The sequence below is a fragment of the Mytilus galloprovincialis genome, chromosome 4 (genome assembly GCF_965363235.1).
Source record: "Mytilus galloprovincialis chromosome 4, xbMytGall1.hap1.1, whole genome shotgun sequence".
Taxonomy (NCBI): Eukaryota; Metazoa; Mollusca; class Bivalvia; order Mytilida; family Mytilidae; genus Mytilus; species Mytilus galloprovincialis.
Window position 1 is genome coordinate 33024091 of NC_134841.1, and position 23977 is coordinate 33048067.

Sequence of the window (23977 nt, forward strand, 5' to 3'; positions counted from 1 at the left end):
TTTGTTGATAAACTTTATTGCCAAAATATTATCAAGTAGAACATTATATAACAGCTTCAAACATCTAATCACTGACATCCAGTAAAAGAGAGGCTTAAGATACAAGGGGACATTCAAACTCAATGTCGAAAACAAAGTAACCTATCTCTAGCACATGTACAGTTTTCATTAAAGAAGAAGCATTTAAATTAGTTGCAGCACATATTTTTGCATTATGATTTTCCAAACAACCATTTATTTATTTAATCAACCATTTAATCAAATAGGAAAAGTTTTGTTTGCCGAGATATTTTTTTTTTTTCATTACAGAGGCTTATGATAATTTCTTTGATAATAGTTTATAATCATGAGTTTATAAGGAACTAGTTACACGTAAAAGCACTGAAAGATTACTATGTCACTGAAAACAATTAAGTACTAAAGGTCAAGCTGAAACGAAATTTTATCTTGTATTTCTCGGGTGTACGGTTGGTCATTTCTCTTTTATATAAAAAAAAAAAAAAAAAAAAAAATAACTATGTTTTATTCTTATGTTAATCAGTTGTTGTATAGTCGTCTCATATCTTTGTGTCTGACGCCACTCAGATATGAAAAGATAACGTTATTTATGATTAGATACTAAAAAGTAAAAACACAAAAATACTGAACTCCGAGGAAAATTCAAAAAGGAAAATCAAAAATCAAAAGGCAAAATCAAAAGTCCAAGCACATCAAACGAATGGATAACAACTGTCATATTCCTGACTTGGTACAGGCATTTTCTAATGTAGAAAATGGTGGATTGAACCTGGTTTTATAGCTAGCTAAACCTCTCACTTGTATGACAGTCGCATCAAATTCCATTACATTGTCAACGATGCATGAACAAAACAAACATACTCAAAGAGTAAAAATGTCAAAAATAGGGGTACAACAGTCAATATTGTGTTATCATCTTAATATCACTACATAAACAACAAATGTAACAAAGTAGCACAAAAAGGCATACATCAAATTCAACATTCTCATTTTGCTTTTCCTATCCGGCTGAATTTATCTATGTAAAGTCTACCCATAAATGAAAGAAGGTTTTCATTACTGGTGTAAAATTGCGCGTTTGAAATTCGCACAGGTAGACATAAAAATAATTTTGTCGTATGACGGCATACATAAATGCAGACTCACGTAAAGTAGATATAACAAAAAAAACAGACTTACAGTAAAAATAATAAATAATTTTATAATGGTGTGGTTCAAAGTATGACGGGATACATAAGTACAGTTTCACGTCAAATACGGCTGAATTTATCTATGTAAAGTCTACCCATAAATGATAGAAGGTTTTCATTACTGGTGTAAAATTGCGCGTTTGAAATTCGCACAGGTAGACATAAAAATAATTTTGTCGTATGACGGCATACATAAATGCAGACTCACGTAAAGTAGATATAACAAAAACCAGATTTAACAGTAAAAGTAATAATAATAAATAAAACAATGGTGTGGTTCAAAGTATGACGGGATACATAAGTACAGTTTCACGTCAAATGTATATCATAAAAAACAGACTAAACAGAAAAAGTAGTCTTATTGAATAAAATAGTTTTGTCATTCATAGTATGTCAAGATCCTTAAGTAAAAGTAATATCAATAAATGAAATAATTTTGCCGTTCAAAGTATGTGGTTTTACATAACCACAGAGTCACTTCAAATGAATATTTAAAAAGACATATAAAAGAATACTATAATACGTAATTAAGATGATAACAAACGTCAGTACGCAAAAACTAAGTTTCATAATTTATTAATTAATTTCACTTTATTCTTTTACAATATTGCTGTTGGTTCTGCTTCTGACCAATTGTAACATATTAAATATACATTTACATGTACACTGTGATATGTATTGTTGTAATTACCAATTATGTCAATCAACTGTAACTGATTTTATGCCCTTTATGGGCCATCGAGAAATTAAAAAAAAAAACAATTGGTACGTAGATATACCAGATTTTCATTGGTTAGAGTTATTTCCCCTGTATCTGAAAATGGCGCATTTTCTGGAAAATTTAACTGAAGTTTCCGACTGATCACCAGAAGTGCAGTAATGAAAGCATATATTCGATATCATTAAGACAACAATGGGTAAAGGTGATTTCAAATTATTCGGGCAAATAATATAGGAACGGCACACAACCCGAGGCGTTTACACTGAATCAAAATTCCCTTTCAAAACACAGCGTCTGGTTTGTTTACAAAATTGTACATCCATGCCAAACTCTTCAACAGGTCAAAAATAACCTTTCTATTGTGAGAATATACCCCAGTTTACGTTTTATAAACCACTTATCATGAAACAATGCTATTATATCTGTTCATATTGGAACTAATAATATGTTAAAGGGAACTTTTATTTCTTGAGACTTTGACTACTGGAACTGCACCGAGGGTGGTAATGGGTTATTTTCGTGCAATGTGTTTTGCCATTTTTATTTCAAGTGCAGCTGTGAAATCCTGATCCTGATCCTAATGTCAATATTAATATGACACAGCTGTTCTCTTTGTGCTGGATTATTTCATCCTGGTACTAAATTTCTCCGTTCATATTTTCACACGGTACTTATTAGTTAATTTGTTAGGTGCAGGATCAGGGAGTTCAGGGATAAATAAATCTTTAAATCGCCCTAAAAAAGGTTTATTATTCACCGTGTTCGTGAAATTGGTGAAAAGATCAACGTGCAAGACATATATATGGGCATTTTTAATTGTTCATTCATCTTGAAATGCTATTGTTATTTGGTATTCTACCGTGCAGATAATTCCGTTTTATGCCCCTCTGCACATATCCTCGTCTCATGCCAGTCATGGGTTAAGGTTCATTTAAGAATGCAATGTGATGTCACAAATTCCATTGAGAAAGCATGCAATGCAGCATAGTAGGAATGATATGACATACAAAAACATATAATCTGACCATGAATTATACGCTAATGTAGTAAACATACAAAATTTGTTAATTTATACAAATAATCAGGAAATGCAGACATAAACTTTATTGTGAAATATTTCATGTTCACATGTCAATGCATATACATCAGTGGTTAAACAATTTGACAGCAGTCTATTGATAAAATAAAATATTTTTCATGCCTACCGACCCTTCAGTCTGAAGGTACAGTTGTTAAAAACAAACATATTTTTAAGGTTGGCCTTATATATTTTCTAATGAAAGACCAGGGCTCACGCTACCAGGCGACTAGGGCGAAGAAGTTGCTTTCCCCTCCGTCACATCGCTTTGCCCGACCCTCAAAAGCGAAAACAAGTCGCCCTGTTGTTTATGGTACTTGCTTACAGTCGTTTTCGTCATCGGCAATATTCAATTTTTACCAAGTCGACTTAACAGCAATTTTTCATTTAAAAGTAAAGAAATTCAAGGCATAAACGATTTATTTTCTTCGGAAAAGATGTTAAAGCATTGATTTTAAAGTTGGTGGCATGTTATTTCATAAATTGATAAAAACAATTTTTATCACTTCGGTACTTGTTACTTGAAATCGTTTTCAAATCATTCTAACTTTCGGCAAGATAAGTTGTTACTTCATTAGAACTTGATGAAATTTGCCTGAAGTAAATTTGTTATCCATGTATTGCATTAAAAACGTCATATTCCTTTCCAAATAGCATGTCAAACATGTTTATTTTGTAAATTTTTCTTTGTCCGCAGCCGCCATTTAAATTATTGGACATATTACTGTATAACTACAGAGCAGAGTCGGGATTTCATCGGAAACGGACCCGCTATGACCGAAATCCGGATTCTTGTGATAATGACTACTGACACATGAATGGCACTGCTGACAGACAAAAATTGATCCCAAAAGGACAAATTACGCATTCTACATGTATTAACATAATTTTGGTTCTAGATCTTCTTCATTAATGTATATATTTCCATGTATATGCATTGTTTCAATTTATAAGTTAAAGTTGCTCAACTCCGGGATTATAACACTAATAGAATTATATTATGTCCAAGCTTAACTGTTAAATTTATATATCTTTTTAATCATTTAATGAGAAATACTTAATTTCATGAACGTGATAACAGAGTAGTTTTTTAATTGAATTTTAATTGATATAAGAACTTTCTTTTCCTTTTTGATATAAAAAAAAATGTTTGTTTTATTATTGCCAGATATTTAATTGTTTTTTTCTGACAATAGGACTCATATGATTGTGCAACTAGATATGATAAAATTAAACAACAGTTACTTTAATTGTAATTTTAACCAAACATTGTAGCGCTGCGAGCGAACAAGCACTTCTCTTTCAAATCTCACCACTTCTCCATCTCAATTTCAAAAAGAGAAGTCACTTCTCCCCAGGGTTTAAGCTAGGATTTTGAGGGCTTTAGTCACTTTTGCGCGCTATTAAAATCAACCTTATTTTGTGTAAAACCAATGATGTATATTACTAGCTTCCTCTTTTGACTTAGTCAGATTTTAAGGGATTGAGGCACCAGCATGATTGGCAGTTATTGTATGATTTGACTGTATTGGCCATTATTATGAAAGATTCTGACATGGAATCAAGAAATTTAGTTTACAATTTCTCTTCAGTTTGTTCCAGGGGTCGGTCATTCCTGATCAACAAAAGTTGGATTCTATTTATTTTAAACAAGGAATCACAGCAAAAATTAATTTGCAATGATTATTTCACTGCATAATCATTATCCTTATAAAACGTCTAAGTCGATTTTTGGAAATCATTTCTATCAAGTTGGAAATGTATAAAATCCTTTTTGGAACGATTATAATGACTGAAAGGAGGTTGTAAACAAATCAACAAAAGATCACGTTTACTACTTTTGATTTTAAAATGAAATGAAAACGGGAAGTGACACGTGGATAATAAATTCAAAACGAGTCCGGATTCATCAGGAAATTATCATTTTTCGATTTAAATTCCTTTAGTAAGAGATGTATATTTTGTCTCTCTCGTTTAATTGATTCTAAATGATTTCGTATTTTACATTTTTAATGTCTATAAATAGTCAAAGGAATAGGAATACTTTCACTCATGCGTAGAACACAATACAGGAAGCACCTGTTTAACATTTCTCGTGAACTTTTTGAATAAACACATTAAAGTTCATTATTTTAAATGGGAGTTGTCAAAAGTTTTTGATGAAAATTTCAATCAAATATGACGAAAATGCCTTCGAATGACGAATCTACGACAAACTAACTTCAGATTGTGATCGTTTGGGAAATATTGAAATTCAAATGCGAACTGTCGGGGTTAATACATTTTTGATTAAATGACGAAATTATACTCCTGGTTGTTTAAATGCCGACTGACTGATTTTCTTGGGGAAATAATTATGATGGTCATTCAATTAAGGGGTTAATTAATAAATTACGGATAAGGGTGGAATCAGAAAAAATGAAGATTTTAACATATTGGGGCATATTGTTTCCCCCATTATATTTAGGAAAGTAAATTAAATGTCAAACCAACAAGTTCAATACCAGCTAACTTGCAGCCAAATTTCATTTAGATATCTTGTACCAGCCAAAAGTTTTATTAAAAAAACATGTCAAATTTGTCAGGAGTGTGACGCTTTTTGTGTGACAGGATTTTTTTTTAATAATTTACATGTTGAGTAAAAATTATTATGATGAATGCATGTATATGAAGATGGTTTATAATCATTCTTCAATACTAGGTTTTGTAGATTATAGATTGGTGTTATCATTGCACAAATATTATGTAAATAAATATACATTGTGAAAAGGTATGTACCAAAAATTAATATTGACAAAATTTGATAATTTCTAAATTAAAGTGTTATGGTTGTATTTTAAAGGAGTATTTGTGTGTAAAACTGGTAAGTATTTATTGTATACATGTATAAGCTATCCATAAAAGGCTATACAGACATCCTGAGGTGCATAATTCACATATTGGATTAACTTCTATACAAGCACCCAAAAATGTCAGGAGTGTGACAACTGTCTTTAAACATGTACCAAAGAATACATAGGACTTAAATATGTTCTTCTTCTTTATTTTTCAGTAGTGGCTATTCCAAAGAGAAGAAAAAAATTTATTACAACTGTGATGTGTTTATATCATAGATGTGGGAGTGCATTATATATGTCAGGAGTGTGACGCTTTTTTTAAGGCATTTTCTGTCAATTCATAATTTCACAAGGACAAGTTCAACAGGTTTCTTTGTGTTAGAAATGTTAAAACAAAGTTATATTCCTATCATTTACCTCTTAAATGTGTTATTTATTATGATTGTTTTGACACAATAAGTTTTAATTAGTCATTTTTCTATTTTTTGTGCACAGTAATGCAAATTTATCAAAGGAAATAAGTGTGTACAACTATAAAATCATATAGGAAAGTGAGGAAATGAATTTTGTACAAAATAGAACAATCATTTTGAATTTAAATGGTATATTTAAAGATGTTTCAAGGATTAACCATTCAGATGTAATTCGTCACACTCCTGACATGAATTTAACAATTTAAGAAAAATATGAAAATTAGCTTTATTTTTAGGACAGATAGTTGAAAGACAGCTAGTAATTTAGAAACTTATGGTAAATCTTCCATTCCTTAAAACATTCACTAGACTTGCTGACATAAGCCAGGCAAAATTATCTGGAAGAAATGATTCAAAGAAAGAGACTTGGAAAGAGAAAACCCGCAAATATTGGCTGAATATAAAATTAAAAAATTATCAGAGGAAGTTGGACAATCTTAAACAAAATAAAAAACTACAAAACCATGCTAACAAAAAAAGGCTTAAAGAAAGAAGAACTTTGAATTCCAAATTTGATAAACAATATAAAGAAAAACAAAGGCAGTAGCAGAAAAACAGTAGAAAAAAGGGAAGAAAGATCAAAAAGAAGTTGGGTTGAATAAGGACTTAGAATCGAACAAAAACAGCTCAAAAATTCAAATGAGAACAGATCTGTAACTGTCAGATTCCAGATCTACAGTGAGAAAACCTGCACAACACACAAGAAAACAACTGCCACAAAACCCAAATGCTTGGACGAGTTCTTTGAAACACATCATAAAAAATGCTACACCCAGAAGGGCCTTCTAGAAGGGATCATTTATAAGCATTTTTGTTTTGTGGCAATTGTTTTCTTGTTTGTTGTGCAGGTTTTCTCACTGTAGATCTGGAATCTGACACAGTCACAGATCTGTTCTCATTTTAATTTTGAGCTGTTTTTGTTCGATTCTAAGTCCTTATTCAACCCAACTTCTTTTTTATCTTTCTTCCTTTTTTTCTACTGTTTCTCTGCCACTGCCTTTGTTTTTCTTTATATTGTTTATAAAATTTGGAATTTGAAGTTCTTCTTTCTTTAAGCTTTTTTTTGTTAGCTTGGTTTTATAGGTTTTTATTTTAAGATGGTCCAACTTCCGCTGATCAATTTTTAATTTCAGATTCAGCCAGTATTTGCGAGTTCTCTCATTCGAAGTCTCTTTCTTTGAATCATTTCTTCTAGAAAATTTTGCCCTGCTTATTTCAGCAAATCTGGTAGATGTTTTAAGGAATGGAAGGTTTACCAAAAGTTTCTTCATTTTACTAGCTGTCTTTCAATTATCTGTCCTAAAAATAAAGCTAATTTTCATATTTTTCTTAAATTGTTAAATTCATGTCAGGAGTGTGACGAATTACATCTGAATGGTTAATCCTTGAAACATCTTTAAATATACCATTTTAAATCAAAATAATTGTTCTGTTTTGTACAAAATTCATTTCCTCACTTTCCTATATGATATTATAGTTGTACACACTTATTTCCTTTGATAAATTTGCATTACTCAGTGCACAAAAAATAGAAAAATGACTAATTAAAACTGATTGTGCCAAAACAATCATGATAAATAACACATTTAAGAGGTAAATGATATGAATATTACTTGGTTTTAACATTTCTTACACAAAGAAACTTGTGGAACTTGTTCTTGTGAAATTATGAATTGACAGAAAATGCCTTAAAAAAGCGTCACACTCCTGACATATATAATGCACTCCCACATCTATGATATAAACATATCACAGTGGTAATGATTTTTTTTCTTCTCTTTGGAATAGCCACTTCTGAAAAATAAAAAAAATAAAACATTTAAGTCCTTTGTATTCTTTGGTAGATGTTTAAAGACAGTTGTCACACTCCTGACATTTTGGGGTGCCTCTCTTTGTGTTTTTTTTAAATGGTCCTAAAAAGAAAGTCCTGTTCTATGGGTAAAGATATCAGAAATTAAAATCAATGATATAGCAATGTGTTTAATGATTTTTTGTGAAAGTTTAAAGCATTTTTCAATCTTTATAAAATATGTCAGGAGTGTGACAAAATACTGAAAATAGAAGGCTTTTTCTACATACAATTACATTAAAACGGTACAATGAAATGACATTTTGTTTTTTGCAAATGATCACAAAATCTCAGGGCTTTCAAAGTTTACTATTGTAACTGAAATATATTAAGATTCTTTTTATTGGCAAAAACTTCAATCACTAGTTACTATTATTTTTTTCAAATTAAGCTATTCAATTTGATTGTTATTATATGATTTAGCAGAAAAGATGGAAATTTTGGTTTTAAAATTTTCCTTTTTATATTGACTTTCATTTGGAAAAGGTCTGAGCAATGTTTTCTTGACTGTTTTATTACCAAACTTGTTTTTAAGTAGTATGGTTTCTGTTAAATATTTTTGAGATGTATGCTATTAAAATTTAAGATTATTCAATGTGTCTGTTTCGTTCGGCCTGAAACTTTGGAATTATAAAATTTAAAGTATTGGTAATAGGGCAAGACAAAAAGAAATACAAAATATTAAGTTTGAAATTGGACCCCCCTTGTCACACTTTTGCTTCATTTTTTCTGATTCCACCCATAAGTGACCCATCTGATGGCGATAAGCGGATTAGTTGTAATCACAACTTGTAACACCTGTTGAAAATGTTAATTACCTGGAGGTCATAAACTTGTCAAAAACATAAAGACAGGTAGATTTATAGTTTTTATTGCGAATTTTTTATTACACTTTCAAAATTAAAGTGACGAAATTGATTTGAAATACTTTCGTCAATGAGAAAACCCTTTCGTAAAATACGAAAGTGACGAGCGCTAGCAAAATCACTGCTTCTCCCTAGGATTCTGAAGTAGTGTGAGTCCTGGAAAGACATTTAATTTTAAAAAATAGTTATCAGTCAACTAAAATATTCATCTATGAATTACATAAATTTTTCAACATCAACTTCTAAGATGTATCACCATTAATAAAGAGCCACTTAATAAACATGTACATCTATTTTTTTTCCTTTTCAGTCACACAGATGACAATTACAAATAAGTGGTGTAGTTTTTAGTAGCAATCAAAGATGTCATCTGATAAAAGTGACAATATTGTTCAGGAAGGTGGAGAAGAAAAAATTGGAAAGAAATCTGAAATGTTAGAAGAAAATAGCAAAGCTGATACACCACTAAAAGATGTATCTAATTCATCATCTCCAACTATTGGTACGCCACCTCAGGTGTCAGTATCATTGGAAACTCCTCCCCAAGTGACCATATCATCAGCAACCCCTCCTCAGTTGTCCACATCATCAGAAACACCACCTCAGACTTCAAAAGAATTCTTGTTTACTCCACCAAGTCAACCTCCTCCTAAACCATCAACTTCTAGCATGTCCAGTTCTCACAACACTGATGAGGATAACCTTGACTTCATTAAAGAACAGCTGAACTTTTTAAATAATGAGAGTGGAGAATTAGCTACACCCATTCACAAATCTAACAAACAGAAAAGACAGGACCTGGCCAGAAAGCATTATGATCTAGCAGGAAAGAGAAAAGAATTCAGATCACCTGTTAAACAATTTCTAAAGCTTCACAATAGAGGAATCAAAAGAAGCCCACAGTATGTATATTTGATTGGTTAATGACACTATATAGTTGTATAATGTATATATTTAAAATCTTTCAGTATTATTACTATTAAAATGTATTATTGGCAACAAACAGTAGGGAAATATAATTTTAATGTAATACTTTGTGACACTAAATGCAGCTTAAAGTATAGCACTGTTTCCTCTTGATGAAATGGTAATAGTAATATTGTAATGAATCGCTAAAGACAGATGCAAGCGATGGTTAAATTATGCAATGTTTCCTTGTTTTACTCATACTTGACATGTATAAAAAAAAATTGCAACTATTTATGGTAACTTTTAATAAAAGTAGAAATAAATCAAAAAGGAACAAAACAAAGAATTTTTATTTTTTGCACAGCAGTAAACATCCTGAATAAATTGTTCTGGTTTATGGAACATAAATCGAGACTGCCTTTTGTTTACTGTAATATAGATATTCAGCTTTATATCCATTACTGCATTTTGGTTAGCTATGTGTGTTGTTATTGACATGTACCTCATAATTATTATAATCAAAGTTAATATTTTTATTTCAGAAAAATCAAACCAAGAAAACCAAAGAGAGTTAGACGCTCTATTGGATTTGCAGAGAAATCTCCTGACAAGGGCCATAACTCTAGTGGTGCTGAAGCTGATACTTCTGAGGACGACTCATCAGATGATAATTGGAAAATAATTGATGATAGTTCAGATAATGAAATAGACAAGGCTTTAGAAGAAAATGCTTCAAGACAAAATCTTACTGTTGTCAATGTCAAGAATATATTACATGTAAGGGGATTATCAGTTTAGGGCTATACAAAATCAAATGTTTGTTGGTAGATTCATGTAGGAAACATTTTCTCACTATCCCCTCCTATACATTTTTATTCAGAATTTAATACATTACTGTGCATGCTGTATATCAGGTATTTTTTGTGAATCGGGTCGTAGATGAGGCATTTTATATATGTTTCAATGCTTTGAAGAATGTATTCTAAAGTACAGTGTAATATTTCGTAGGGTAAAAAGTAGTTATTTCTACCTCATTTCCTTTAGATATTAAAAGTAGGTGCATTCCTTACTTTCTCATACAATTGATTATGGAATGAAACAAGATGTTGGTCAGAAATCAACTATAACAACACAAAATGTTAAAAACCAAAATATATCTAGAGGTCAAAATACAGTATTCAAAATTAGACAGGTTTCTATACAATGTGTCAAACTCTTAATTGTTGAAAATCTAAATAGATTGTTTATTTAGTGAATTAAATCACAAATGCTTGGTTGTCTTTTTTTATAAAGTTCATTTGGTTATCAGATGGAAATATAACAGGACTTTGGCATATGATATAATACCACACACAACAAGGTAAAGTCATTTAGTAAAACAGAATGTCATTTTTTCTTTGTTTTCTCTTTGATTCTAACTTTGTGATGAATGTTGATTATACAATAATGTGACAGCAACCCACTAAAACAAAACAAAAAAATATTTATTCATAAGTTTATAAAGAATTTTCATTTGTGCAACGTTAAATGCTTCTTCAGACAATATTACATTTTTACATTACTCTATTACAGCAAGTAATAACTAATGAAGATGTGGTTGCCATGGTAAAGAATACCTTACATGATATGGCTGAGGAAGACTCAGAATCATTGTTAGTCCCTGCAACATATGAACCAAAAATGACCAGGTCAAAGTTCAAAGAAGTCCTGGAAAAAGATGGAACAGTAAGTTAAACATAAAAAAAGAGGATTTTTCAATTTTGTTTCTGTGATAAATAATCCATCTGTGTTTTGATATTGTTTTTGAAGTCACATTTTCCGGAACTGGATGTTGACTTGACAATGGTAAAACATGGACCATAAAAGATATGTAAAATCTGTTTAGTTTACAAAGCATGACTGAGCGAAGAAGCTCTTTCCACGTTATTTCTTCAACAAAATATATGAAATGAACGTTAGATAAGGGTATCAATGATAATTTTAGCATTTTTGAAGAAATGTAGGATGCATAATTAAATTTCCCACCTGTGCACATGCACACACTCGTTCCTGTTCATACAATGTAGTTCTGCCAATTTTTTCATTTAAAACCTTTTAAAATATTTCATCAACATGATCAAATCATGTTTATAAATGATTTATTATAATTTTTATCTTTTGGACTAAATCAATTAGATACAGACCACTGAAATGTACGGAAATAATTGTGAATAGACCGATTAATCTATACGATGTCTGGTACTGAAAATAGTTCACCTGTCACCTGAACAGGTAGTTTTCAGCTGTCCAACAACTAATTAGCCTTGATTAAAATATTGAAGTAGGGGTTCTTTTGATAGTAATTAATCATCATGTCACTTTTATGACCGGAAATATGTGTCTGTTAAAGGCAAAAGGTTGGGTCAAAAAGATCGTGAATTATGATAAAATGACCGAAAGCCTTGAAAACTAAAAAGTAGATGACCGTTTCATGCTTTGCCCAGTCAGACTTTTACCAGACATTATACAATTGTCCGCAATAAATGACCGTTTTGGAAGCCTTGGTTTGTATGCAGACTATTGCAAAACCACAAAATTTAATTTTCACCAAAACACAATTTTTTCTACATCCACTAATGTTGGTATACACGAGAATGAATCCACAGTATCTAAACTTCTATTGTTAAACAAGATGTTGTAGCTTAGTTCTTTGATGGTCTGTTTGGAAATATTCTCACTTTTCTCTAAATACTATATTATGTACTTTTAAAATGAAAATGTATTATACTTGTTATGGAACTTTGAATTTATTCAACAGATACATCATCCCTGGCCATTATCTCCTTTGAAAAAGAAAGAGAGACCGACCACATCATTCTTGGACCTTCCGTTTACTGATGATGATGAAGATGGGGATGATGAATATAATCCTGAGAAAGAAATAGAGGTAATATAGTCTAAATAAGCAGTTAAGCTATCACAAAACAAACATAGTCCTGAGAAAGAAATAGAGGTAAAAAATGTCAAAATAGGCATTAAAGTTATCATTGTAAAACAAATATAATTGTGAGAAAGAAATAGAGGTAAAAGTAGTTGTCCTTAGACAAAAAAAAATATGTGTCTAAAGATAACGATGTTCAAAATTTTTATACAATAGATTTGCACTATAAAATATTAATTTGAACTTTGGAGGCCATCGTTATGTAATTGTTTTTCAAAATGATACCCTTTTCACTGTAAGAAAGGCAAGTGTATTAAATATTGCATCACTCAATCAGTGACATTTGAACATTTTTATTTGTAGATGGGCAGTTATAGTGATGAAGATAGTGAGAGTGTAGCCTCATCCCAGGTCAGTGATTTGGGGTCACCACGACCTTCAACGCCAGCAACACCATCCTCTACAATCAGTCGTTTCTCAGATTTAGACAAGACTCCCAGTGTCCAAGGTGACGATGAAGTAAGTACAAGGAGAAATTCTGTTTTTTATGATAACATTACTTCATGGATTGATAATTTGGAGGCAGGCCTGGGGTAATGGTAATTTTGTAGGCAGAAATGATTTTGATAGTACTTATCTATATGGTATACACATTTCTTATTATAAAAAGTCTCAATATGGTAATAAAAAGAATACATATTATGCATTCAATATGAAATAAGTCAATATGAAAATGAATACTCTGACTGACCATACCAAAATTGACATCTGTAATGAATATTATTCACAGTATACAGAATTGATTGAATAAATATAAATGTTACTGTTGTGATTATTGGGTAATGCAGGGCAGAAATGTTTTTTCTTTTTACCTCAAACAAAGATCTCTGCTGAATTTAAAACATGTAAGATTTTCCATATTAAAGCTCAATATTTATACAGTATCTTATATTATTGCATAGCAATATAATATTTCCCACATAAAGTAACCAAACGTTAGGCTTAAATTAAAATATTGTTTGTTTGCCCTTTACCGACCGACCCTTAAAATTCGTTCCGCCTGAAAATCTTTTATTTGTATTTATCAGCAAGACTTTATTTTATTTTATTTTTTCGTTCCTACCAAAAATCTTTTATTTGTATTTCCCGCTCAAAACTTTTTTACCGGAATCCTCGGGTTTTATCTTTATCGTGAAAGGTCTAGTCCGTTTGGTATCACGTGAGCGTTTGACATGAACACTTGCATTTAGAATTTCAAAGCATTTGTTTGAAATCGATGTTGAACGCTTTGAAATCTTGATATGACGTACGTTAACTCTGTATTTTTATACTGGAAGAGCAGGGTTCATTTACAAAAAAGTTCGTTTAATACAAAATTATCAACGTGTGTACAAACCGTAGTATTTTGTGTAAACGGACGTTGTATTCTATGTAGGGATGGCCTTTTGTGATCCGTAGATCAGGAAGATTATGTTAACGATGCCTTCGACCAGCATTGCTATATTATTTATATCTGACATGAACCAAAGGTGACAAAAGCCTGTGAAGTGGAGAATATTTGGCAGTAAAATCGCCCAAGTTTTCCATACAGATCATTTATAAATGCGATGTAAACTATGTGACAATTGAGTTTAAGTCTTGTACCATTTTTATTAGAAACATAGGCACACACGGAAATTTAAACACTCTAGGGACTTTTTTACTAGTAATGTATGTCTGCCCGGACATATTTTACCAGGACAAAGTTATCTCTTACAGAAAACCTTTAGGTAGAGGTAAGCGTACAATGTACGTAGTACAGAATATTAGTGCAATCTAAAACTCTTCAAAGTTCCAGGCATATTTAAACGTTGAAAATATGCGGCACAGCTCTATATTTTGATATTTGAAAACAAAATAGTAGTGCATATGAATTAACTTCACATTCTACATGATACTTTTTTTTGAAGCGTAGTCCCAGAAACTTATTAGCAAAAGCAAAACAGACAAAAATGACATGCAGATTTTGTATCTATAAAATAAAATATTATACCTACCTGCCTACCCATGAAAAAAAAATATACCGAGCCAAGTTATTTTTTTGGGGAAAAAAATAAAATATTTTACCTACCTACCTACCCTGTTTCAAAACATGGGGTCGGAAAAGGGCAAACAAACAATATTTTAATTTAGGCCTTAGCGTGCAATAAATTCCAATATTCAAAATTCATGATGTCAGATACAATAAAATCTTAGTTTAAACCAGTTTTTAATTTCAAATATTAAATTGCTATACAATAAAAGGTTTATTGCATGAATATTGGAGAATATTGTCCCTCGTAGAACATATATTGCACTCGCAAGCTTGAGCAATATAAAGTTCTACTTGGGACAATATTCATGCAATAACCCTATAACATAGTGATTAACTGGTTCTGATTTAATTATCTGGAAAAACAAATCACGAAGTTCATTCATATTATTTTGTAGCTGAAAAGTCCTATGGGTCCACCAGCAAGGCTTCCAGTATCAGCAACAAAGAGCATGCTGGGTAAAAGATATCACATGGCTATGGCAGAGTCTGACAGAAAAGCTAAGCAGGTAAATATAGGGTAGACTTGTTGTTAGTTGATCTATCTTACCCTCTTTGATAGAATTACTGATGAAAAAAAAAAGATATATATATTGAGTAAACACCAATTGGACAGCAATGACATCAAAATAATAATTATTTTTCTCTTTTGTCCATCAGGAGTTATGGTCCTTGTTTGAATAGAAACAACACCATATTTTCCAAGCATTTAATAGTCACCTGTTCAACCAATGATTTTCAAATTTTGATATATATTATTTCATATAACAAAATGGAGGTCAAGTTAGATATTGATGATTTTGACTCTTGTCGTTCAGGGGTTGTGGTCCTTGACAATGAACAGGAAAACTGCTTTATTTCATATCTGCGCCATAACACGATAAAGCTCAATCCAGTTGTTTTTAGAATTTAATAGGTTAATAGAGTTATAGCCCTTGAATTGTTTTTGCTATCTTTTTGACAGTTTTAAGCTCACCTGGCCTGTCGGACTTAGTTTAAAATAGGACCCTATAGGAAATGCATACAAAAGTCTTTTTCTAGAGAACCACTGAATGAAATGAAACCAAACATAGCATGAATGTTTTTTATGAGATGCTGACCAAGTGTTGATACTTTGTAGCCGATCCATCATCCAAGATGGCTGCCAGTGTGGGAATTAGTTTTAACATACATGTAGGACCCTATGAGAAATACATACAAATATCTTCTTTTAGAGAACCACAGAATGGAATGCAATATTAAATAAAATTTGGCCTCAATCATCATTTAAGTGTCTGTTATGATTTTTATTGTTGAGCCTGTGACTTTTGTAACAGAAAGCTTGACATAGGGATAGTGATTCGGCGGGGGCAGCTACAGCCCCAATGACGGCGTTAGCTAACTTCTTAAAAGCTTTATATTTTAGAAGGGGGAAGACCTGGATGCTTCATACTTTGTATATGGATGCCTCATGTTACGAAGTTCCGCCAGTCACATGTCCAATGTCCTTGACCTCATTTTCATGGTTCAGTGACTACTAGAAAAAAAAAGCTAAGATTTTTTGTAATGTTAAATTCTCTCTTATAAGTAAAAGGATAACTATATTTGGTATGTGCATACCTTGCAAGGTCCTCATGCACGTCAGACAGTTTTCACTTGACCTCAACCTCATTTCATGGATCAGTGAATAAGTTTTTGGTGGTCAAGTCCATATCTCAGATACTATAAGCAATAGGTCTTGTATATTCGATGTTTGGAAGCACTGTAAGGTGTACATGTCCTTCGGCAGGTGTCATCTGAACTTTGCCTCATTTTCATGGTTCAGTGGTTATAGTTAAGTTTTTGAGTTTTGGTCTTTTTTTCTAAAACTATATAAAATAGGTCAACTATATTTGATGTATGGAAATATTTTATGATCTATATGTCAGTCTTGCAGGTTTTATTTGACCTTGACCTCATTTTCACGGTTCATTGCTCAGTGTTAAATTTGTGTTTTGGTCTGTTTTTCTTAAACTTTAAGCAATAGGTCACCTATATTTGTTGCATGGAAGAATTGTTAGCTGTACATACCTGCCTGGCATGGTTCATATGACCTTGACCTCATTTTCATGGTTCATTGGTCAATGTTTAGTTTTCTTGGTAAATCATAAGTTTATGTGACAGTTGTAATAAAGCTTTTTATTATATTTAGGACTATCAACATAATATCAATGATTAGTAAAGAAGGCGAGACATTTCAGAGTGTGCATTCTTGTGTTTTTTTTATATGATTTCAAAAACATAAGTGGAGTCAGGTGAGCGACACCGGATCTTGGGAGCCTCTAGTATGCATTTTCATGAACTAAAACTTGGAATTTTATTTGCTGCAAGTATGGGACTTCATTGTTTTAACACTGTCTAATCTAGCTTTAAGATTTATCATAAATTACCATAAATGTTTTGAAATTTATCATTAAATATTTGCTTTACACCATTATGAATTTCCTTGATTTTTATGTTTTTTTAATGTTTTGAAATTTTACAGGCAGAAGAGGAAACTATTGCTTTAAGAACCAGATCCAAACTTTCTTTGCATGATACCAGTCTATTAGAGTTAGAATCAAACTTTGTGGCGCCTGATATAACATGGGACATGTACGAAACATCATGTGATGATAAAGATTGGATGACTTTCTTAACAGGATTACAGAAAATACCAGGTGAGTTACTGGTCATATTATTTTGAAGAACAGCTGAAGTTTAATGCATTTGATTATTAAAGATGATTGTAATTACACACTATACATAGTAATTAATATGCTCAATAAAATGGATATGAAAAGATAAAAAATCTGTAAAGTCATGAAATTATATCCCTACTCTAGAGGTTGCACTTTGACTTTGTAAATACAGCTGTTCCTCAAAACACACCTCTTTTGGGGAGATATATAATATTCATAGATAACTTTATTTGTTTGCATTCTGGTTCCTAGATATGATCTCTATGTTTCATCTCATTGAGTCATAACTAAGGACTGTTACCGGTATGACAAGATAATGTTGCTGTGAAAATTAAATTCTAAAGTAGGCACACAGTTGAGGTAGGGGTAGAACAGAATTCTAATATAAGTTTAAACTCTAAAAAGTTCAGGGCATATACATGTTGAAAATATGCCTCACAGCCCTATGGTTATACCTTTGAATAAATAGTAGTGCATATCAACTTTCCATTGTAGGATATCTTTTTTAGCTCACCTGGCCCATCACTTTGCATCCGGCGTCATCCTGCGTCATCAACTTTTACAAAAATCTTCTGCTCTGAAACTACTGGGCCAAATTAATCCAAACTTGGCCAAAATCATCTTTGGGGTATCTAGTTTAAAAAATGTGTCTGATGACCCGGCCATCCAACCAAGATGGGTGCCATGGCTAAAAATAGAACATAGGGGTAAAATTTTACTGTTTTTGGTTATTATCTTGAATATTATTATAGATAGAGATAAACTGTAAACAGAAATTATGTTCAGCAAAGTAAGATTTACAAATAAGTCAACATGACCGAAATGGTCAATTGACCCCTAAGGAGTTATTGCCCTTTATAGTCAATTTTTAAGCATTTTTCGTAAATCTTAGTAATCTTTTACAAAAATCTTCTCCTCTGAAACTACTGGGCCAAATTAATCCAAACTTGGCGACAATCATCATTGGGGTATTTACTTTCAAAAATGTGTGGCGTGACCCTGCCAACCAACCAAGATGGCCGCCATGGCTATAAATAGAACATATAGGTAAAATGTAGATTTTGGCTTATAACTCTAAAACCAAAGCATTTAGAGCAAATCTGACATGTGGTAAAATGATCTATTAGGTCAAGATCTATCTGCCCTAAAATTTTCAGACAAATCAGACAACCCGTTGTTGGGTTGCTGCCCCTGAATTGGCAATTTTAAGGAAATTTTGCTGTTTTTTGGTTATTATCTTGAATATTATTATAGAAAGAGATAAAATGTTATCAGCAATAATGTTCAGCAAAGTAAGATCTATAAATAAGTTAATATGACTAAAATGGTCAGTTGACCCCTTAAGGAGTTATTGCCCTTTATAGTCAATTTTGACCAATTTTTCGTAAATTTTTGTAATCTTTTACAAAAATCTTCTCCTCTGAAACTACTGGGCCAAATTAAACCAAACTTGGCCACAATCATCATTGGGGTATATTGTTAAAAAAATGTGTGGCGTGACCCCGCCAATCAACCAAGATGGCTGCTATGGCTAAAAATAGAACATAGGGGTAAAATGCAGTTTTTGGCTTATAACTCAAAAACCAAAGCATTTAGAGCAAATCTGACATGGGGATAAAATTAATTATCAGGTCAAGATCTATCTGCCCTGAAATTTTCAGACAAATCGGACAACCTGTTGCTGGGTTGCTGCCCCCAAATTAGTAATTTTAAAGAAATTTTGCAGATTTTGGTTATTATCTTGAATATTATTATAGATAGAGATAAACAGTAAACAGCAATAATGTTCAGCAAAATAAGATCTACAAATAAGTCAACAAGACCAAAATGTCAATTGACCCCTTAAGGAGTTATTGCTCTTTATAGTCAATTGTTAACAATTTTCATAAATTTTTGTTAATTTTTGTAAATTTTTTGGAAATATTTTCCACTGTAATTACTGGGCCAAGTTCATTATAGATAGAGATAATTGTAGCAACAAGAATATTCAGTAAAGAAAGATCTACAAACACATCACCATCACCAAAACTCAATTTTGTCATGAATTTATCTGTGTTTATTGTTAATATGCACATAGACCAAGGTGAGCGACACAGGCTCTTGAGAGCCTCTAGTTTACGAAACTTCATTGTGAAAAGTGGCACAGTTTACGACCCAAAGGAAGTTTCTATGGGAAATTGCAATGTCTATATTAACAGAAATGCAACCTATAAGGGGAATATATATATATTGCAATTACTCAGTGCCTACCTCTATCTGTCTACTCATTTATCAAAGTATCAACAAATAGGAAGATGGTTCATGATTCCAGGTTTCATTACTGGTCAGTGATACATGATATCACTAGTAGGACTATTTTTTACTCTTAACTAGCAATCATTACCTTCTCATCCTTAAGTTTTGTAGGAGAGACTTATCATTTGTTGGTAGAGCCACAACTGGCCAAACTGACAGGGGTATGAATAGCATTACAATGCCTGCATTCTTGTTGCATAAAACATAGTATGAAGTTATTTCTCATAAGACCTAATGAATAAAGGCAACAGTAGTATACTGATGTTTAGTAGTCATTAATTGATAAGCGGGAAACAAATCCAGGTCACAAACTAAAACAGAGGGAAACACATTAACTATAAAAGAAAAACAACGGAATACAGAAATCTGAACTGCAGCAAAAACAAATGCCAACATACTTAGAAACGGACTATTTTATAATATCTGCCATATTTCTGACTTTGTACAGGACATTTTAAGAAAAAATGGTGCGTTGAACCTGATTTTAATGACTTGTAGGATTATAATTAATTATACATTTTAACAAAAGAGTTGACCAGAATCATCAGAAAATTTGGAAACTCTGTCCAGAAGTGTTATATGATTTAAATTTGGTGTCATTTAGACATTAAATTATTGAGAAAAATCTTTTAAATTAGCTCAATTAAAGACTTTTAAAACCTATTTTACTTTTAACACTTTTGCAGAGAATGAAGATACAAATGATGATGAGAATGACCCAGAATATAACTACCTGGCCGAGGTGGAGGAGGAGGATGTGGATATGGAGGATTTAAGACGTGACAGGGCTGTACAAATATCTAGTAAGTTATACATAGATACAAGAAAACGTTTTTAAAAGACTGCAAAAAGTTTTTTTTTTGCGGTCGTATATTGGTATGACTTTGGCGTCGTTGTCGTCCGAAGACACATTGGTTTTCGCACTATAACTTAGCCATTAGTGAATAAAAATCTATGAAATTTGAACACAAGGTTTATGACTATAAAAGGAAGGTTGGGATTGATTTTGGGATTTTTGGTCCCAACAGTTTAGGAATAAGGGGCCCAAAAAAAAAAGGGTCCAAAATTAAATTTTATTTGAATTTATCAAAAATTGAATAGTTCGGGTTCTTTGATATGCCGAAACTAACTGTGTATGTAGATTCTTAATTTTTGGTCCCGTTTTCAAATTGGTCTACATTAAGGTCCAAAGGGTCCAAAATTAAACTTAGTTTGATTTTAACAAAAATTGAATTCTTGGGGTTCTTTGATATGCTGAATTTAAACATGTACTTAAATTTTTTATTATGGGCCCAGTTTTCAAATTGGTCCAAATCGGGGTCCAAAATTAAACTTTGTTTGATTTCAACAAAAATTGAGTTCATGGGGTTCTTTGATATGCTAAATCTTAACATGTACTTAGATTTTTGATTATGGGTCCAGTTTTCAAGTTGGTCCAAATCGTGGTCCAAAATTAAACTTTTTTGATTTCTATAAAAATTGAATCTTTGGGGTTCTTTGATATGCTGAATCTTACCATGTATTAAGATTTTTGCTTATGGGGCCAGTTTTCAAGTTGGTCCAAATCGGGGTCCAAAATTAAACTTTGTTTGATATCAACAAAAATTGAATCCTAGAGGGTTCTTTGATATGCTGAATCTAAACATGTATTTAGATTTTTGATTATAGGCCCAGTTTTCAAGTTGGTCCGAATTGGGGTCCAAAATTAAACTTTGTTTGATTTCGACAAAAATTGAATATATGGGGTTCTGTGATATATGCTGAATCTTACCATGTATTTAGATTTTGGATATTGGACCATAATAGGTAAATGTCCAATTTAAAATTTTTATAAGGTTTTAAGTTTAAGTTCTTAGACCACATTCATTCTGTGTCAGAAACCTGTTGTGTCAAATATTTAATCACAATCCAAATTCAGAGCTGTATCAAGCTTGATTGTGTCCACACTTACCCCAACTGTTCAGGGTTCGAACTCTGCGGTCGTATATAGCTGCACCCTGCGGAGCATCTGTTTGGTATTTAAAGTTAAAGATAAATCTTGTTCTGCACATGTGCATTTAAGCTTGAAACTGAAAATTGGCTCTTTGATAGAAATGCTGATCAATTTAATAAAGCAACTTTTTTTCATTTAAAACATCTTTTAGAGATACAATAGAATACCAGCAACAAACAAGGAAGTAATTTGTTTACAGTAATAAGTGTAAAATAAGAAATTTATTTCATGGGTAAAAATATTACAAGTAATACAAAGACAGCTGATTCTAGTCGACTCTCTTAATTTGGGTATGAAGAAATAATTTCTATTATTTGTTTGCTTTACATAGGAAAAGAAATGAATGAATTAATGGATGAATTATTAGAAGCTTATCAAGATACTGATACCTTAGAAGAGGGAGAGAAAGAACTATTAAAGAAAAGAGCTATTGAAACAGTCAAAATGTAAGAATTAGTTAACTGTTGTATTACAGCTAGTGTTAGATACATATGTAAAACATAAAAAGTATACACATATTATATACATGCATTTCATTTTCATAATGGTTTAAATATAAAAGTTTGTCCTCATTCCTAATTGAATCAAAGCCTTGTGTTACTGTAAATTGAGAAATGATTGCAAGGTTTTAATCGCAATAATTTAAACTCGCATTTTGAAAATTTGTATATAAATTAAACAGGATTTTTTTCAGTAACACAAACATTAAAATTGCATTTCAGTCTAAAATGACAAAATCACAAAAATCAATGCACGCAATAATTTCTGATTGAACAGTATAGTGCATGACTTGAGTGAGTGAGTTCATGAGTTCAGATACTTTTAAATTGATATTTCCTGATTCTTTGCAAAAAAGCAACATTTAGAATTAAGAGTGAATATTTGTTGGCTTGAAGTCAAAATGGTGTGTCCTGGTAGGGTGTCATGTCTACCTTCAGACTTTTACTTTGTGATTTTTGTGTTTATATTCTATGTATATTTCAATGTATTGAATTTGATTTTTCATGACTGAAAACAACTTGTATTAAATATTTATCACAGATCTACAAAGAAATCAAGCAAGTCTGTATGTCCCAGTATTGAAGTAGGACTAACAGAATCACAGAGGATACAACTAGAACATCAAATGAGAAAGGTCATTATTGGGGACACATTTATATGTCCTTTAAATATGGCAGCTAGGAAACAAGGTTTAATATGAAAAATCTGTTTGAAATCAGTACTTCTTTGAGAAGTGCTTCTTAATTTTTGATTATGAGTTTCTGACTTTTTGAATCATGATTTGTTTAATAGACTGTGAAAATTATTACAAATAAAAAATCTATTCAAGCTGTCAGTATTTTCTAAAATATTCCATTAGAAGTAATCTTTTATACAGAAAAGCAATTTTCTTGAGCCGATGGAAAATGAATTTGAAATAAAACAGTTAGAAGCCTAAAAGTAACTTTACTTCAGGCTTTTTGTTTGGGTTAGTGTATGCTATATTAGTGGCCGATACATTTTATGAGGGTCAGTTGAAGAAAAAGAATTCCCCATCTTTCTATCTTATACTTCGGCTGCTGAAGTTCAAATAATGTATGAGTGACACTTATCATGTTTTATTTTTCACAGCATGTACAGTTGTTATCCCAGATGTACGTACTAGCAGCAGGGAATATACAGGATTATCAGGAAGTCAAGGAAAACAGTAGATTCTTACTCGTAAGCTTTTATTATTTGTGTGAAATCGTTAAAATTATTGCCTTATGCAAAATCTTGTACAATATTTATAGACTATTGTTGGTCATCTCAAGGAAATTGATTTTCTCGCTTGAGCCAGAACGGTGAAAGTGAAAAAAGCAATCCTATTGAGATCACCAATGATAATCTGTTTATCGCTATTTTAACTATGACAGCGTTTTTAATTTCATTGACTATAGGCATGTTCGCCCTTAGTTTCTATTAACAATTTTTCATAGCACTCTACTGTATTGAGAAAGGAAATTATCAGTCAAAGGAAAATTTCTTAAAATAGCGATAAATAGTAAAATTACTTTCACTTCATTTTAAGCCATAACT

The 23977-nt window shown here is 31.6% G+C and overlaps 1 protein-coding gene across 2 annotated transcripts in view; it reads left to right on the forward strand.

The window, feature by feature from the left end:
• The first annotated feature begins 2023 nt into the window (after positions 1 to 2023).
• LOC143071929 (GON-4-like protein) overlaps positions 2024 to 23977 on the forward strand; it is a 91106-nt gene continuing 69152 nt past the window's right edge. Inside the window, exons 1-12 of one of the 2 annotated variants that reach the window (XM_076246622.1) lie at positions 2024 to 2131; positions 9343 to 9934; positions 10484 to 10718; positions 11514 to 11666; positions 12739 to 12867; positions 13225 to 13380; positions 15331 to 15441; positions 17436 to 17610; positions 20613 to 20729; positions 22251 to 22365; positions 22961 to 23054; positions 23531 to 23620. In XM_076246622.1, the coding sequence (XP_076102737.1) occupies positions 9396 to 9934; positions 10484 to 10718; positions 11514 to 11666; positions 12739 to 12867; positions 13225 to 13380; positions 15331 to 15441; positions 17436 to 17610; positions 20613 to 20729; positions 22251 to 22365; positions 22961 to 23054; positions 23531 to 23620 (1914 nt within the window). In that variant the 5' untranslated portion in view covers positions 2024 to 2131; positions 9343 to 9395. The remainder of the gene's footprint in view (positions 2132 to 9342; positions 9935 to 10483; positions 10719 to 11513; positions 11667 to 12738; positions 12868 to 13224; positions 13381 to 15330; positions 15442 to 17435; positions 17611 to 20612; positions 20730 to 22250; positions 22366 to 22960; positions 23055 to 23530; positions 23621 to 23977) is intronic. The other variant, XM_076246623.1, reaches the window with a different exon arrangement.